Below are 15,666 nucleotides of genomic sequence, written 5' to 3' on the forward strand. Positions count from 1 at the left end.
TTCCTTCCCTTCCAAAATACAAATTTACAGCGCTGAAAATCAGATTAAGGATGCTTCTTCTTGGCAAGCGGCAAGTTTATTTATTTATCTCATTGAACACAACCACAGATCCACATTAGAGTAGAGAAGCACACTTTCTACTGGGGGGATGGCACACTGGCGGTGCAGTGTAATTAGTAGGACATGGCTGTATAAGTGGTTTTTAATTGATATGAAGAGCTGCGGTTGGAGCCAGGTTGTGTTCTACACATGCCGCCGGCCTCAGGCAGGAAACAACGGTGGCCTGCTCAATCTCAGTGCCACCTTCTGATTGATGTCTCTGTAGCAAATGCCCTTCAACAATCAGTACCCATGATCTCTCTGTGTCTATCAGGCCCCCTGTCTATCTGTGTATAAAATCTTCCACCATTCATCTGTCATTTCTCTCTTTGTGCCTAAACATCTTACTATCTCTTTCTTTCCATCTCTGCATTGATTCGGCCTGTCTCTCTCTCTCTGAAGGCATTCTTAACCTTTGCCGTGTTTCTCCAAGGAAGGGGAAGGAGCAGCATTTGTAGTGGTGGGGGGTGAAAAGTGGAGGGTTTGTTGAAGAGACACAGGCAGCCATAAAAGATAGCATGCTGTCAATGGGCCGTACGGCACCTACCAGGGAGAATAAAGCAACTTCAGATGCCAAGGAAATCAATTTTAAAAGTGCTTTTATTTATAAAAGAAAGTGGGTCACCTACTCTCGATTTTTGAAATGAGCTTTAGAGAGGATTCTTAATAAGAGTCACTTCTAAAAGGTACAGCAGGGTTCAAGAGGAAGGTATGAATGGATTTGAAGCTATTCAGGGGAAGCTCTTCAGAACTATTCTGCTCATGGATCGCTTGCTGATGCAAGACCACCTTCAAGGACATTCCCATAATTTACACCGCAATTAAGCACTACCCTGTTGGCAAATTGAAAAAGAGACAAAAATCCTCTGTGGATTTAATAACAAACTCATTAACAGGGCCCAACAGGGCGGAACTGCCTTTTAATTAGAGCAACACCTGATTAACGCCCAATTAACAGAGCCAGAGCTACTTAATTCTCCCCCACTTTGGCAGGTTGCGAGCACAAACATAAGCGGTCCAGCGTCAGAGTGCTTCCTCTCCACTGGGAATGTGTGAGAGAAAAGTAAATAACGACTTTGGAGGCAGTCTGTTGTCTGGTGGTCCAAATCTGCTGCAGAGCTGGGAAAAGTGGGCTGGAATTACATTAGGAGAATGTTTAGAGGGGAAAAAAGGGGACAAGCTTACAAAAAATCTGTTTCATTACACATGAAATTCCTTGTGGGCTGATGTAGCACAAATGTCCGAGCAGTTAACCATCAAAACCAAATACGAGTGCCCACATTTTGTTTGTTGTCAGATGACTCCAGTTTGCCCTTTAAGACAGACATTTTGTCATGGATGTGAACTTTTATTTGCCTAAAGACAGACACAAGGACGTTTATGGAGTTCAACTTTTAATCTGTTGCCATGCAGAAGATAACACGTTCAAACTTAGCTTAGTTACAGTACATGTAGCACATTCTGGTACCCATTTGAGTGCTTATTTGAAACGAAGTAGGAAACTCTGAATACATGTATGTCACAGTTCATATGTTTTCTATCAATATTTGACAATTTTGGTTTTCTTACACACTATGTTCTAAAGCATTTTAAAAAATAAGAAAATGTGTGTTTTTTTTCTCTGTGTTGAGATTTGCCAGAAGTGTCAAATGGAAATCACAAAGTGAAGAGTACTTATTTTTCATAAACTGCATTGTAGCAATATTTATGTCATATGTACACTTTTTTCATGTGTACTTTTCAGAGCAAGGTATTAGTATTCAGTCAGTGTTGTTGGTCCATAGTGTTTTTATTTTTAATCTCAGTCCATACTGGGAGTAAAATATAGCTTGACCACCCAGATCAGCTCCTCTAAAGCTGGAGCGCTCACCCCTTCCTGACTTTTGGGATGTAGGATCTCAAATCCTGAAGCCACCAATAAACTCCTCACAAAGGGAAATTGCGTCTGGTCGTAGAGGTCTTTAACACTGTGAGGAATTGCTGGTTTCCCATCGAGTCTTTGTGCATTAATGTCACATTTATTTTCTCTGTCATGTCCCTGTTTCACTTCTCAAGATAATGACATACACCTCTCTGGAGTCATGCTGCTTATGCCGTCACCACGGTGATAACCATCGCTAAAAGTGCGTTTGGCAGCCTTGAGTTGAGAGGAATGACGCCAAATCTCTACAGCCTTCTCTAAGTCTGGTAGGATGTCTGGCACGACAGCTTGTTCAGCTATGAAGACAATCCCCTCCACGATCAACAGCAGGACCCATCCTAACGCCCCCAGCCAATAAGAAGAGCCGAGGCCGGAGAAGTCCTGACGGATTTCTTCCTTGTGCTGATAAGTGAAGAAAGACCAGCAGAGGAGGAAGAAGAAACCTGTAGATAAAAGAGGACTATGAGTCAACTCAAATATTATTGTGAAAAAAAGTAATTAAGGTCAATCATGGTGTGCCTGGAGCTTTAGAAAAGACTTTGTATGATAATGAACTGCAATTCTAAGGAAAAGGTTTCTTTCAAAACTGCTGCTCTGCAGTCTATGTAAATGAGCAGAAAGAAAAGATGTTCTGGGGTGTGAGCTTGACTTGAACTGCACAAACCAAAAAGCTTTTTAGAGGTTAATTAAAATGGGACTTTCGTACTTTATTATTATGAGATATATTAAAACTCCCCCAACCCCACTCTTATTATTAATTAGGCGAAACACAAAATATATTTTTAAGTTCAGGCCAACAAGTGTTCTACATGTTTGATTAATGCAGTAATGTTACCTGTGGAGGCCATGGTGAGCAGCAGTAGAGTGGTTGGATAAAGGGCCTGTCCTGCCATGAGGAGAGAGCGAGTGTTAGAGTAGGAGCGCACCGTCTCAGATGTCCAGCAGAGGGCGAACACCAAGCACAGAATACCAGTGCTCACAGCCATGAGGAGGGCAAGAACTCCAAACACTCTCTCTGCTTCCAAGGCTGCAAGATACAAAACCACACATGTAAAATGTATAAACCAGAATGGTTGATATTCATTTCATATTTTCAAATATTAGTTCTCAGAATGCTGAAGTGAAAGTGGGTTGATGACACAATCCCCGGGAAGGCCAAACATTTCCCTTTCTAAAACTGAAACCAGCACAGATAAATCAAGAGGTCATGCACTTTCTAGATAGTTTCTGTGCAAACCCCCCCCAAAAACTCTGGTAATCTCACTGTGCATTTGAATCTTTCTAAATGTGTTTGCCAAATCACATAACACACTGAACCAAAATAAACAGACAGGGAACAAATGATTTTGTTCACAATTGCCAAGTTGTTTTACAGGTGTTCAAGTGTTATACTAACCTTTTTCTAGCAGACAGGGTCATATTCCCAGTGAGATATAAAGCAGATATGAATCAAGAAATCTGTCTCGCTTTTAGATTTAAGGGTATATCTTTCAAGAAGTATAACATCTATATGGTGCTGGTGGGCGATTTAGAAGTACTAATTCCAGATAAAAATGCTATTGGGGCCATACATTGCTGAGAACATAAAATACTTAAAAAGTCTTTATTTTTCTTGTTGTGATTTTTGTAGCTGATTACCAAGTTTAAAACCAATATGTGCACAAAAACAAGTTGAATAGTTAAGAAATCGAGGAACAGCAATGTGTAGGGGTGAATGATGTACACCAAATTTGATGTGCATTTTTTGATAAGATACATGTTGTGGAATTTCTGTAATTACTTAATTAAATGTGTAATGTTAATTCAATGTTGATACAGTTCAGCTTTGTCTCGACACCAAGGACTGCTTAGAGAGTGGCAACAGTTCTTTCTGATATCTGCAGGGATGTTTGGGAGTCACTAAAAGTCACAGATTATTCTAGTGGGTCAATGTGGCAAGACCCTGATAATGATAATATCTTTTTGAATATATCCAGAGCCTTTGGAATAATCTAGCGGTGGTGTTCTAAGTCTAAGGAGTCTTATTGTGTGGAGTCAAGTCTTGATAATTTCCTCAACAATATATAAGTATGATTTAAACAAAATAACATCCTTTACAGCAGACAGTGAGGACACTTGTTGGTTCATAGAAACTCCCTGAGCAGTAATTCATTAGCTAAACAGTCACTACTGTCTATAATCAATCAGCCATAAAGCAGGTCCTTCATCTTGTGCCTACATTTTCTGTTTGGAACATTGTCTGTATCTTCTTTTACTTGTCTTTAATTCATTTAAGTTTGTTTTTTCTGTGATCTCTACTCAAAGTTAACTGATCAGCAGAAAACAAAGGTTACCAGTAAGTTTCTGACGTAGTCTAATTTGTACATCCTAAAGTTTCAATCTATTACAGTTGGACTAATGTCATTGTTAGTTTATTTTTTAACTTGAACTTTTATACTCTTGGAGTATGTTCACTTGACTTTGCACAATGTTGTACTTCCTATGAGTTGGCTCCTTCATATTTCTTTCCTCTTGGCATCAGGGACAATTTAACATTAGAAAAACGTGCTTTGTCTTATGTTTAGTCCATGGTCTGAACGTTTAGATTCCAGTACATTAAAATGTCACTGCAATTTTCACACAAAATAGTTTTTATCTTTATCCTTGATAACCCTTGTTTTTTTTCCCAGATGCTTCTTTGTTGTTGTTTTTGTATTCTTTTTTTTAACAACTATCATCACATTTGTTGTTTGAGAAAAGCTTCCAATAGATTTAAAGTGATGGCACCTTGAAAAAAAAGCGCATTATTTTACTGCTCGTGTATTCAAGGCAGAAGCCTTTTTAGATTCTCTGTTAAAGTGAGTTTGCATGTAAAAATGTAAAAGACAGGCTTACATTCTCAAGGAGCCTACTTTTTTGGTCGAAACTGACAATAGACAGTAAGCGTAAATGACAAAACCAGATTTCAGCTAACTGAGAATTCAGCTCAGTTTTCTTCAGCCAGTTGCAAAAGCTTCATTAGATACAAAGAATGCATTTCTCAGACATAGGCACATGTTCAAGCCTGTCTGCTGAGAAGCTCCTCTGTAACCTAGTGTTTCAAAATGTTCCTCCTGGTGTTGATCTCTATCCCTCAGGATAATCTCCAGCAGAGTGTCTACAGCAACATGTTTACACCTTATTTAAATTTCTTCCTGGCTCATACATTTAATTCCATATTTCATCATTTATGTCAATCTAATCTGAAACCTTACCCTAATCCCGAAAGGGACAGCTTGAGGCAGGACGACTCGTGTTGACTGCAAACATGACAAAGAGGATAACACGGATTGTTGCTTACCATTAAAGAAAGTGCCATCTTCACGAATGTTGTAGTCAATATAAGTGATATTCCACTGTGCCCAGAGTCCCCTCTCATTCAGCCAGAATGGTGTGCAGACTGAATAACACACACACAGGCAACCGGCCAGACCAACACAGGACTGAGAAAACCTGAAGCGACTGATGACATCCCCCAGCTCCAGAAAAGTCATGTTGCTTAAAACACCTGAGAGAAAACAGGGACAACAGTGGAGTAAGGGGAACATATATAAGAGAGGGTGGTCAATTCAAAATAAAAACAAGAAAATATGTCTTAAAACAAATCTTTAGTCCATCGTAATCCTTTTAAAGTGTAAATATTGTAAATGCAGTTTTACCTTTGTTGTTGTAGGGAGTAGAGAGGTCTTAGGAACCAACCTGTTTGGTAGTTGTCAGCAGGACGACTGTTACACTAGAGGAATTCCTTGTTGTTACTGCTGTCATAAGCGTTTGAACAGCCTGATGCATTTGTACTCCGACTACTCGTGACCACAAGCCCTTACCCTCGCAGATCACACCCCTTCAGTGTTTCTCCTCCTCTGCTAAGATGGAATCTCCCCCAGCCAACAGCCAAATTTCCCTGTGTACTCTCCACTGTGGCCCAGCAGCTCATTCTGGAGGGAAAGTGAAAGCAGCAAAAAGCAATTGACCTTTCAGTGAAAGAGGAAGCAGAAGAGTGTCTGTTAAAATAAAAAAAGAAAACCCAGGGACTGTGTATGTTTGGGTTTCAATGGTTAATTGTCTCTATACAGGGCTACAGTAAATGCAGATTTGAAAGAAAATCCTTCTGTCATAAAACACAGTGAGGCATCGTGTAACTGCGGTTCTTGAGGGTTCAACCTCCACTAACACTTTCCTCTTCACCGCCCCCCTTCAGTTTCCTTTGTTGCTATGGAACAGCTCTCAAAGCCCACCATAAAGCATGTTTACTTATGTCACACTGACGGTAAAACACCCACAAACTAAGATGGAACTGTTGTAAGATAATATAGAATAAAACATTATAACAAATAGATGTTAATTACCCCGTGTGAATAAAGGGACTGTCAAGAGATAAATAACCAATGATAAAAAATATTACTCAAAATAAAACTGATTAGTCACAAAATGATTTTATAATACATTATTTTAATCACCTTCACTTTCAAGACATATATACATTATGATAAAGTGCCTATGAGGGAATCATAAAGATATTCAATTCAGATGCATATGGATAGAACATAAAATACTGTTTGGCTGATTTCACATTCATTGAAAATAAGACAAAATAAATATGTATTTTTTGAATCTTTTTCTCAAAAAACCAAAAGGTAAGATCATCTCGCATACCAACTTCGAAATAAGGCCCCGAGATAAAAATTGCAACTTTTTACTGTTCTTCCATCCCAGTCTTGCCTGGGTCACTTTTCTCCTTCTCATTAGTCTCGACCCATCGTGTTTTTCCTCTTAACTCAGAAACAGACATCAGATCTGACCCTGTGTCAAGTGTTTGTATTTCGCTCTTCATAATACATGGAGGGAAAGATGTTGGAGACCTAAGTGCTGCCTCTTGAGATTTGGCATTCATGTCTGTTTGTCCTAAGCCTACTTTTTGGCTCTCTGCAGGAGGGCCTTGAATACATCAAGAACCTCCGGGTCCTCCCCAGCAGATAGCTCTGGAGTGTTTTTCTCCAGCCAATCAGAGGAGCGGATCTGGTGCCGGAGGGTACCAATCAGAGAGTCCAGACCCTCTTCAGGCTTTGATGCTTGGCACTCCAGCAACACAATTTCTTCACTTGCCAGTGAGGCTGAGTCAGAGACAGGACGGTGCATCTCCTTCAGCTTGTCACATGACTTGCGCTGGGGGGATGATGTTAAATTCACAATCGCAGCATTGTCTAAATCTGCTTGGTCCTCTTTCACTGAATTTATCCTCCTGTTACACGTTTCTTTGATACAGTTGGAATCAGAGCTGATGGCATTTTCTTCAATTTCCTTCAAAGCCTCCTTAAATCGCTTCATACCTGTAAGAACAGACATTTTTCAGATCAGGCCACTAACTGTTATCAGATCAATAGAAAATTATGACACAAAAGTGGAGGTGAGCTGAACAAACACAAATTATTAACAAGACAAATGTAGGAATAGATATTGTCTACGCAATGTGCAGCTTAAGACAGAAAGCTGTAATTAGAGGGATTGAACATTAAAAAAAAAGATCATATTTCAACACACGATTTATGATGGCAGGGGTTTGAACAATTCAGTAGGTATAAAAAGTAAAAAGCAAAAGGTGAGGACTGTGGGTAGTTCTGTCTCATACACTACATACTGACCAAGCTGAAGGTGGTGCGGCTGGTTTGCGAAGACCATGCGGAACCAGCCGGGTGTGGAGCAGAAGAAGGCCTGACCACAGCTCAGGACAACCTTGTGTCTGAGGAATCTCCTCCACAGAGAAAGCTCCTCCTCAAACGACGACTGCGTGAGGTACTAACAACAACAGAGAGACAGAAGTGACACGTCAAGCCTCAGGGAGTGCTTTCAGGAGCACAAATCATAAGGAGTTATAGGCAATCAATTAGCTGAGTAACAGAAAGCTAGAAAAAAAAAATTAAGAGTCCAAACATCTTAGCAAACCTTTCTGAGGTCAAACCACACATAAAGTGTGGCAGGCCGGTCCAGGTAGGGGATGCCCATACTCTGCATTTCACTCGTCACATATCTGTGAGCAGCTTTCAGTCTGCGTCTGTTTTCAGGCAAAAACTCCTGGTCGATCCAGTCTAGGACATGAGAGTGAAAAGTGATGGAAGGCGAGTGTAAATGGAAAGTTAAAAGCATTTTTGCAGCAATGGTCAGCAGAAGCCAATAATGTGCTCCTGTCATTAAGAGGAGAAGAAAAAGATGAGTTCTTCTCTGAAACAAGGAACTGGCCAGCAAGAACATGTCAAAACTGTGAAGAATGTTGCATTCAAAATAATTGCATTTAGTAATTCTAACTCAGTCAGGAAAAATGTTGAACATGTAGATGTTGTACTTTTCCTTGCTTACTTTTCTTTCTTATCTCTGTGTTGCAAAATTGCTTCAATCGATTGTCTTTTATAGGAGCTGTTTGACTCCATTTAGCCTTCATACATTTTACATTTAGTTAAACTTTGGGGCTTATCTTAAATTTACCAATGATTGTGACCAGCGTTTGATGCAAGGACTTTAATCTAATTGAAATGTCTTTGCAGAAGCACCAGTGAAGTTTCAGCCATACCTCTGTCCCCCAGCACTTGTGCTACCTGGTGCTGAGTGGTTCCAGGGACGCCATGAAACGCACCCAGCAGAGTCAAAGCCTCCACCAGGTCTCTGTTCCCAGTGTACAGAGTTCCTACTCTTAATCCTGACATTGCAAAGTCCTAGAAAGACAAAGAGAATTCACATTTATCTCAGAGAGAAAAAAAAAAACAACCACTGGAGAAACGCTGGGAGTTGGCTGTACTGTAAGATATAAAAAAAAGTCTCACAGAGACAGTTCACACCTTGCTTAAACCCCACATTACATGCGTCCTCTGCGGGTCAGGCACACTGAACAAAAGAGCACATCATTAACAGGTGAGTGACGGTCTTCTAGTGTTATGATTAAGGGAGCTTAAATGTAGGGGTTTGGCTTATGAAGTACCTGTCTAGGCCGAGGACACTTTGAACGGTGAGAGATTCATCGAAGACAGTCAACATGTACACTTCATCGACGATGGCGTGCAGCTCATTGCTTAAGCAGGGGGGGGAAAAAAGGAAAAGGAGGATAAGACAGTTTAGAACTGATAATGCTGATTGTGCATGCACCGATCTATGGAGGGTATAACTCTGGCAAACCGTTTACAGAGTCTCTTTGGTACATGGATGCACTTGACTATATGCTGATGCCTCAAATTCCACACACGGGAAAGAGCTCCCTTTCATCAAATGTGTTCACACAAAGAACGGTATGCAGAGCCATGGGAGGAAATGCAAACACGGAGTGCGAACATGCAGCGTTGCAGTGATAGGCGTCCTGTGTGCAATGAACATACGTTTTGGCAAACTCCAAGAAGGCAGTCATCTCCTTGGCGGTGTAGATCTCAGCCAGAGGGTTGTGGGGGTTTATCAGCAGTACAGCTCGGACGCTTACCCCCTAATAAAGACAAACAATCTTTGAGTGCAAGTAAACTGAGCCACTGTGTCTTCCCAGTGTTACAGACAGATTGAGAAAGATAAGTCTGAATTACAAATCACAGAGATAAATAGAGCAACCAAGGAATTTATCTACTAAAAGAACTTTGGCAGAGAAGGCTTCGAGTGCTTTGGCCTCTTTTTGTATGTATTTAAAAGGGCTGAAGAAAAGAATTATTATCAATCACCTCCTGCTTCGCCTTTTTCAGACCTTCTTCTAGCTTTTCTACTGTGAGGTGGAAGGGCCGAGTGTCTTTTTCATCCGCCTGCACACAAAAAAAATGAAAAATAACCAGTCAAAACATTCAATAACTCAACACACCTTGAATGTGAGATTGTTTAGGTGGTGTTGGTTTGACACATTAGGGTGCACACGGGCTCTGTAGTCCTACCTCACAGTCAAGAGGAACATGGAAGAGTTTTACGCCACTGTAAAAAAGTACATCCTCGGTGATAAAGCCGTAGAAGGGAGTGGAAATGAGAATGGCATCTGTGACATGAAAAACACATCAACACATGAATCATCGCCATATATATATTTTTTTCTTTCTTAAATATTTCTATTCCTTTTCACCTTTATTGGATAAGACAGCAGTAGAGAGACAGGATACTTTGGAAGGAGAGAAAGGGGGAGGACGTGTAGCAAAGGGCGGTGATCAGATTTGAACCCACAGCCGCTTTAACAAGGCCTCTGTACATGGGGGACATAACCGCTGGGCTTCCAGCACCCCACGTGAACTCTTTTTTTTTTTTTTGCACAAGTACACGCATACAAAGCTACAAATTAATGATGCTGTGATCATTTTCAAGTTGTTGTTTATTGTGTAATATACAAAAAGTTTATCATTGATCTGTGGTCCAGCTAGATTGAAGCTTTCAGCTTCGTTTAATGCGTTCATTCTAAGTCTATGGTTATAGGATAAGGGTCCTACATACAGTATATGATTAACCTAATGGCTCTACCAGCAAAGTATTTTATATACAAAACTATACTTTCTTAGCTCACCACATCCAGCGTTAACTTCAGATCTATGTTTCAATCTCTTCTTTCAGAAACCAAGAAATAAGTCAAGAACTGTTGGTCATTTCATACCCTTATTCCCTGAATCCTCTGACTCAGTATGTTTAGTTTTAGATGTGCTGTATACCCTGCATGCTTGTTTTCTTCTTTCTCTTTCTACTCCCCTTCATATAATCATCTTGTCATAATTCAAACCTTTACTACTCACTATGTCTGGTGGCAGTCACACTGAAGTTGTATTTGCTGACTCTAATCCCCCTATGTTTGTGAGATTGTCTTTTGTGAGTGGGGGGGGGGACTGGGGGGTTTGTCGCTAGGTTGGAAGCTAATTAGGAGTGACTAAAATGCACTTATCTAAATTTGTCATGCGTATTTGCACGAATGAAAACCTTACAGTGTGTGATGAAAGTTGGCGGCACGAGAAAAGAAGTCTGCTTTTTCAGTATGTACTGAACATATAAAACATCATTACATTAGGCTACTAAAACATGTGGCCTGGCTTGTAGTGGCATTAAATACTTAGAAATGAATGCAGCCGCCTGAACAGTTACGTTTAAAAAGGTTTGACTTTCCCTGTTTATTTTTTATTTTACAAGAATAATTCTCCATACAAAACAGACAAAAACTTACAATACCCCCTGTTCACACCTTTAAATTCATGCAGTATTGATAGGGATGCGTTGTGTGTGTGCGAACTTACCTTGAGGGTCGCAAATTACCGCTCCAATAGACGAGAATAGAGAAGTACAGCTATTCATCACTACGACCTGAAAAAACACACAAACGCACATCAACTGTGTTATAAAAGACCAAATTAAGGCAGAGAAAGCGGCTGATAAATAAGCTACAAATTCATCCACCCACTGAAACATCCATTTATTAAACAGGCAAATTAAGGTGGTCACTCTATGAAAAAAAGACCGTCTTAGTTCATTTGCAGCATTTGGCCTTGTTATAATCATTACAGTGTAAATCATCTAAATTAATTTCATCTGTCGCCTTCATCTTTGAAAATGGATGGCTGTAATCCAAAGTGTACGGCAGCAGAATGAAACATTACAATAGGAGGCTTTTGCAATTCTAGGAGTGTGAATCAGCCATCTGAATTAGCATTCTTAAATCCACAATTATTCATTCACAGAAGAACCTATCAAAAAAAAGGAGGGAACTGTATGCTTACTGGTGGATATGTGTGTAACTACCACTTTAAAAGAAGCAACACAATCATGTCAAAATGCTCGACTTTATTTATTGTACCTTATCCTTCTTGTGTTATGTGCTTTTATGTAACTGAACACTATTTTTACACGGTAAATATAAAGGAGCAACATGAAAAAAACAAGTAAAAGCTATACACTCTCTGTTCGACCAATCAGTTTCATGCTGTTTTTGAACCATGTTAAATGACATCATCCATATTAAAACAATACATACATTATTCAATACTAAGTGAAAGTCCTGCATGTAACTTAAGTAAAAATTAAAAAAAAAACAGAATAAAATGACTATATTTTGTATAATCTAATTATTAAAACAATACATGTTGTTATAACTATCAGAGCTTGCTGCTGTGTGTACTCCAGCAGAGGTCATAAGGCTCATCTTAACTGGAGTCTTGGACTTTGGGCATTCATTTCACTTTACATCACCTGTAGGGTTCTGTCTTGAAAAATCCTGAATGAAAGAATGAATCATTACTGCAAAGTTGCCACCATCAATCTAGCCATGATGTCATTCACGTTGTACAAAGTGCAGTATTTGTCTCACAAAAGTCCAGTTGTGTTACAACATGTAAATATGACATTATCAAAGTGCTCCTTACCGTGCCTCAAATGACTTTAGCATTTGGCTTACACATTGAAAAATCCCAAATCTTCACTTACGTTGTCAGCTGTCAGCGGCTTTGGAGAACAGCAGTAGTGAGTCAGGAACTTGGCGACCTCCTGTCTCAAGCTGAAAAGAGCAGAGAGGAAAGGTTTTTAAGAGGGTTAAAACGTAATAACAAAGGTTGGTTTGCTCCTAATAAAATAAAAATAGAGCTCAAGGTTATTCTCTCACAACAAGTGTCCCCTCTGGTCTGCATACTGCAGCAGGGATGGCTCAACATGAAGCATGTCGGGCTTGGTCAGCTGTTGCAGAGAATAAAATGAATGTCTTTGTGAATGCAAGCAAAGTTGGGTTGTAAACACGATTATATATAGTCTTTTACAGTATGACCTCATGACAGCAGAACTGTTTTTTAGTGTTTATCTTACCCGTTTATGAATAACATCATAGCATAATTTGTTCTCACTGGTGCCCAGGTTAATAATACCCTAAGGATGAAGAAAAAAAGTGAACACGCATAAATCACTGTAACGTCTGGACAAATTCAACCTGCTAAAAGTTATTTACTGCACGACCTAGACTCACATCAGGGTTATCTGTGTCGTGGTGTTTGTCCATTCCATGTTGAAAAAAGCCCTCATACAGAATGCTGTGATGCTGCCGGATGTTGTTTCCACGGTTGGACAGGTACACGCTACGTCCAGGGGTTTTGTGAGCTTTCTCTACAGCCAAGTCACTCTGAGACCTTTTGCAGGCCTTCACAGAAGTTGAAAGCGTTGATTTGACTGTGTCCTGAGAGGCAGTGGCCTGTGATGTCGGAGGTTGTGAAGGTGAACGAGACAAAAAAGAGGCGACAGAGGGGGCGGTCTCCAGTGAAGTAGACGGTTGAGCAACGGGTGGGATGCAGTGGTCAGTCGTGGTCGTTGCACTCTGTCTGACAGCAGCTAATGCCCTTGTGATCATGCTAAACAGTCGGAGCTCATGCTGGCGCTCCTGTTCTGCCCTTCGGTCCTCCCTCTGCTCCCTGCGTTCCTCTGCCTCAAACTCTCTCTCCAGCCGCGCCTCCTCCAGGGAAAGGAGGCGTTCCTCTGCTGATTGCTGCCAGTCAAGGAAGCTGGCCAGGGCTTTATCTAGACGGCCCTGACTGCTACGACTAGTGCTGTGGCCCCAGGATGTTCTGCCACCCAGAGGACGCTTCCTTTGTCTAAAAGAGGAGGGGGGATGAGGATCCTTCTTATTGAGCTGCTCGGGTGGGTCCTCTGTCATTGGACCCCTAACAGCCTGGGTGGCAGCTGTGGCAGAGCCAGCAACGTTCAGGTCACTGAACCCTAGGGAAATGAACAGAGAAATCACTTTCTTCCTGAGTGAATTAAACTGATATGGTGGTATTTTTGTTTTTAAGTTTTTTTAATATGGTATTGTGACATGCAAATTATAAACTATCCCAGAATCACAGTGTATAATTGTTATTATGAGCCATGTATCTGGTGTTTACCATATCATGAGTCACCCTGTGATTCCCCTAACATTGATGTTACCGCTAATGATAGAAAGTGTGATACTAGCATTTGCATTGACAAACCTGAAGGTGAGATTCTTGCATTTCTTAAGTGGTCCCTTGGAACTGGAGTGTTCTCCGCCTCCAGCAGAGAATGCCCATCAGTTTCCTGGTCATCTCCAGACTCATAATACATCTCAGGTGGTGCAACACCTGAGTTCAGCATCCTGTCATCAACATCCTCACATTTAATATCCAGGGGATCCCCAGGTTTTGGAGGTAGTCCAAACAGAAACCCTCCCGAGGTAGCAGGACCAAAGGAGTCGGGTGGAGCCCCTTGAGAGTACGAGTCAGGGCCACCGGGGCTCTGAAACACCTGTTGAGCGATGACAGCACCACCCAAAGAGGAGTAGGTGATGGCGGGTCTGTTAGCCAGCACCCTGTCCATGACGTCAAAGAACTTCCAGGTCTTTATTTTGTAGTTATCCTTAATACGGCGGTACTCCAGCTTCATCTTTTTAATCTTCTCCCTGCACTGGTCACCTGTACGGTAGATGCCCTTTTCACGCAGGATGTTGGCTATACGGTCAAAGACGCGCTGGTTGCGCAAAGAGCTCTCCAATTCAATCTGGACCGACTCGTCGGACCACAGCTGGAGCAGCTCCACTATCTCCGGGTCGGTCCAGTTGCTGCCTCGCTCGTGCCTCCGGCCGCGAAAGTCCATCCTTTCAGTAAAAAAAAAAGACTTTAACTGCAACACAGGACGAGAAGACCAAAACAGGTTCACCTTCTAACTTTAGACACAGAGAAACGACATGACATTGAGTGCTCACGTGCATTTTACTACTACCTATATGCAAACAGTTTATGCATACAGTGAACATTTGAACGTCATTTTACACACTTCTGCTCTCTCACCGTCAATGTAAAGCGCTGCTCTCCGTTTGATGTCCAGCTGTCAATCAGATGCGATGTGAGCAGTCACGTGACACGTGTCTGGTTAACCCGGTTTGGACAGGTTTGGAATTGCAGAGTTTGGTGCAGGCGGGACAAAAATCTAGAAAACGTTGTTGTGCTAAATTTGTCTTAACTTGGTTGAAATGGGGGCGTAGACGCTTGCACATATATATCTACATCCGGGTTGGTGGCACATGCGTGCTGTGCTTATTCCGGGATAACTTTGGTCCGTGCTAAAAGGGGGGAGTGTGTGTGTGTGGGGGGGGGGGGGGGGGGGGGGGGGGGGTGCTGCAAGCAGGCTGGATTTCCTTCTCACAAAGCGGTGAAGGGGTAGACCCAGCCGTGCGAGTCAAAGTGAGAGCTACGTGATATGTCCCCCTCTACCGCACAATGTAATGTATTACCGGTAAATGTAAGTGTCTGTGATAACCACAGGGTGGCGCTCCCACACAGCGACACGGGTCAGGCGAGCCTAGACAGTAAAGATGCATGTTTTGGCTACAGGCGTGTCCCGGTATTATTCGTTACGAGAATAATAACAAAATAAACTTGAAACAATTACAACCCCCCCCCCCCCCCACACACACACACACACACAATTTGGAGATAACTGTTTTTCATGTCACTTAGAAAAATATATCGAGGTTTTGGTTCAACATATATTCTTGTGTGTTGACTTTAAATTGCTATACATCGTGTTTTTATATCATTTCAGATTAGGCCTTAAATTAATTAATTTGAACCCGCTAAATGTTTATACGTTAAAATCTACAAACAAAATGTTGATAAATGATAAATCAGGTAACAGGTTTATTTGTTGGTTATTCG

At 41.2% G+C, this 15,666-nt stretch overlaps 2 protein-coding genes across 4 annotated transcripts; both read right to left on the bottom strand.

Moving 5' to 3' along the window:
• Nucleotides 1-1,451: 1,451 nt before the first annotated feature.
• LOC306825670 (uncharacterized protein) lies at nt 1,452-6,042 on the bottom strand. Its single transcript, XM_079346553.1, has 4 exons — nt 5,698-6,042; nt 5,340-5,546; nt 2,856-3,047; nt 1,452-2,463 (listed from the first exon to the last, which is right to left on the bottom strand). The coding sequence occupies exons 2-4, from the start codon at nt 5,530-5,532 to the stop codon at nt 2,150-2,152; spliced, it is 699 nt and encodes a 232-aa protein (XP_079202679.1). The 5' UTR covers nt 5,533-5,546; nt 5,698-6,042; the 3' UTR covers nt 1,452-2,149.
• A 425-nt stretch (nt 6,043-6,467) lies between these two features.
• accs (1-aminocyclopropane-1-carboxylate synthase homolog (Arabidopsis)(non-functional)) lies at nt 6,468-15,108 on the bottom strand. 3 transcript variants are annotated; one of them, XM_079347028.1, is made up of 16 exons: nt 14,800-15,108; nt 13,966-14,606; nt 12,969-13,711; nt 12,812-12,871; nt 12,615-12,685; nt 12,440-12,509; nt 11,257-11,323; nt 9,928-10,025; nt 9,724-9,801; nt 9,397-9,497; nt 9,006-9,095; nt 8,866-8,911; nt 8,601-8,742; nt 7,979-8,121; nt 7,678-7,831; nt 6,468-7,365 (listed from the first exon to the last, which is right to left on the bottom strand). In XM_079347028.1, exons 2-16 carry the CDS (start codon nt 14,603-14,605, stop codon nt 6,947-6,949), a joined length of 2,922 nt encoding a protein of 973 aa, XP_079203154.1. In that variant the 5' UTR covers nt 14,606; nt 14,800-15,108; the 3' UTR covers nt 6,468-6,946. The 3 variants fall into 3 exon arrangements, with proteins under 3 accessions (XP_079203154.1, XP_079203153.1, XP_079203152.1); XM_079347027.1 differs by having other exon boundaries at nt 13,966-14,632; XM_079347026.1 differs by having other exon boundaries at nt 13,966-14,675.
• Nucleotides 15,109-15,666: the final 558 nt, after the last annotated feature.

Source organism: Symphodus melops (genome assembly GCF_947650265.1).
Source record: "Symphodus melops genome assembly, chromosome: 6".
NCBI classification, from domain to species: Eukaryota; Metazoa; Chordata; class Actinopteri; order Labriformes; family Labridae; genus Symphodus; species Symphodus melops.

Excerpts from the sequence above, each read along its gene's own strand:
- LOC306825670 (XM_079346553.1), bottom strand. The coding sequence starts at position 5,532 with ATGACTTTTCTGGAGCTGGGGGATGTCATCAGTCGCTTCAGGTTTTCT. Across the intron at positions 3,048-5,339 it reads AGATGGCACTTTCTTTAATG|CCTTGGAAGCAGAGAGAGTG; the intron begins GTAAGCAACAAT and ends TGTATCTTGCAG. Across the intron at positions 2,464-2,855 it reads GCTCACCATGGCCTCCACAG|GTTTCTTCTTCCTCCTCTGC; the intron begins GTAACATTACTG and ends TTTTATCTACAG.
- accs (XM_079347028.1), bottom strand. The coding sequence starts at position 14,605 with ATGGACTTTCGCGGCCGGAGGCACGAGCGAGGCAGCAACTGGACCGAC. Across the intron at positions 10,026-11,256 it reads GGTAATTTGCGACCCTCAAG|ATGCCATTCTCATTTCCACT; the intron begins GTAAGTTCGCAC and ends TTCATGTCACAG. Across the intron at positions 7,366-7,677 it reads GCCGCACCACCTTCAGCTTG|GTATGAAGCGATTTAAGGAG; the intron begins GTCAGTATGTAG and ends CTGTTCTTACAG.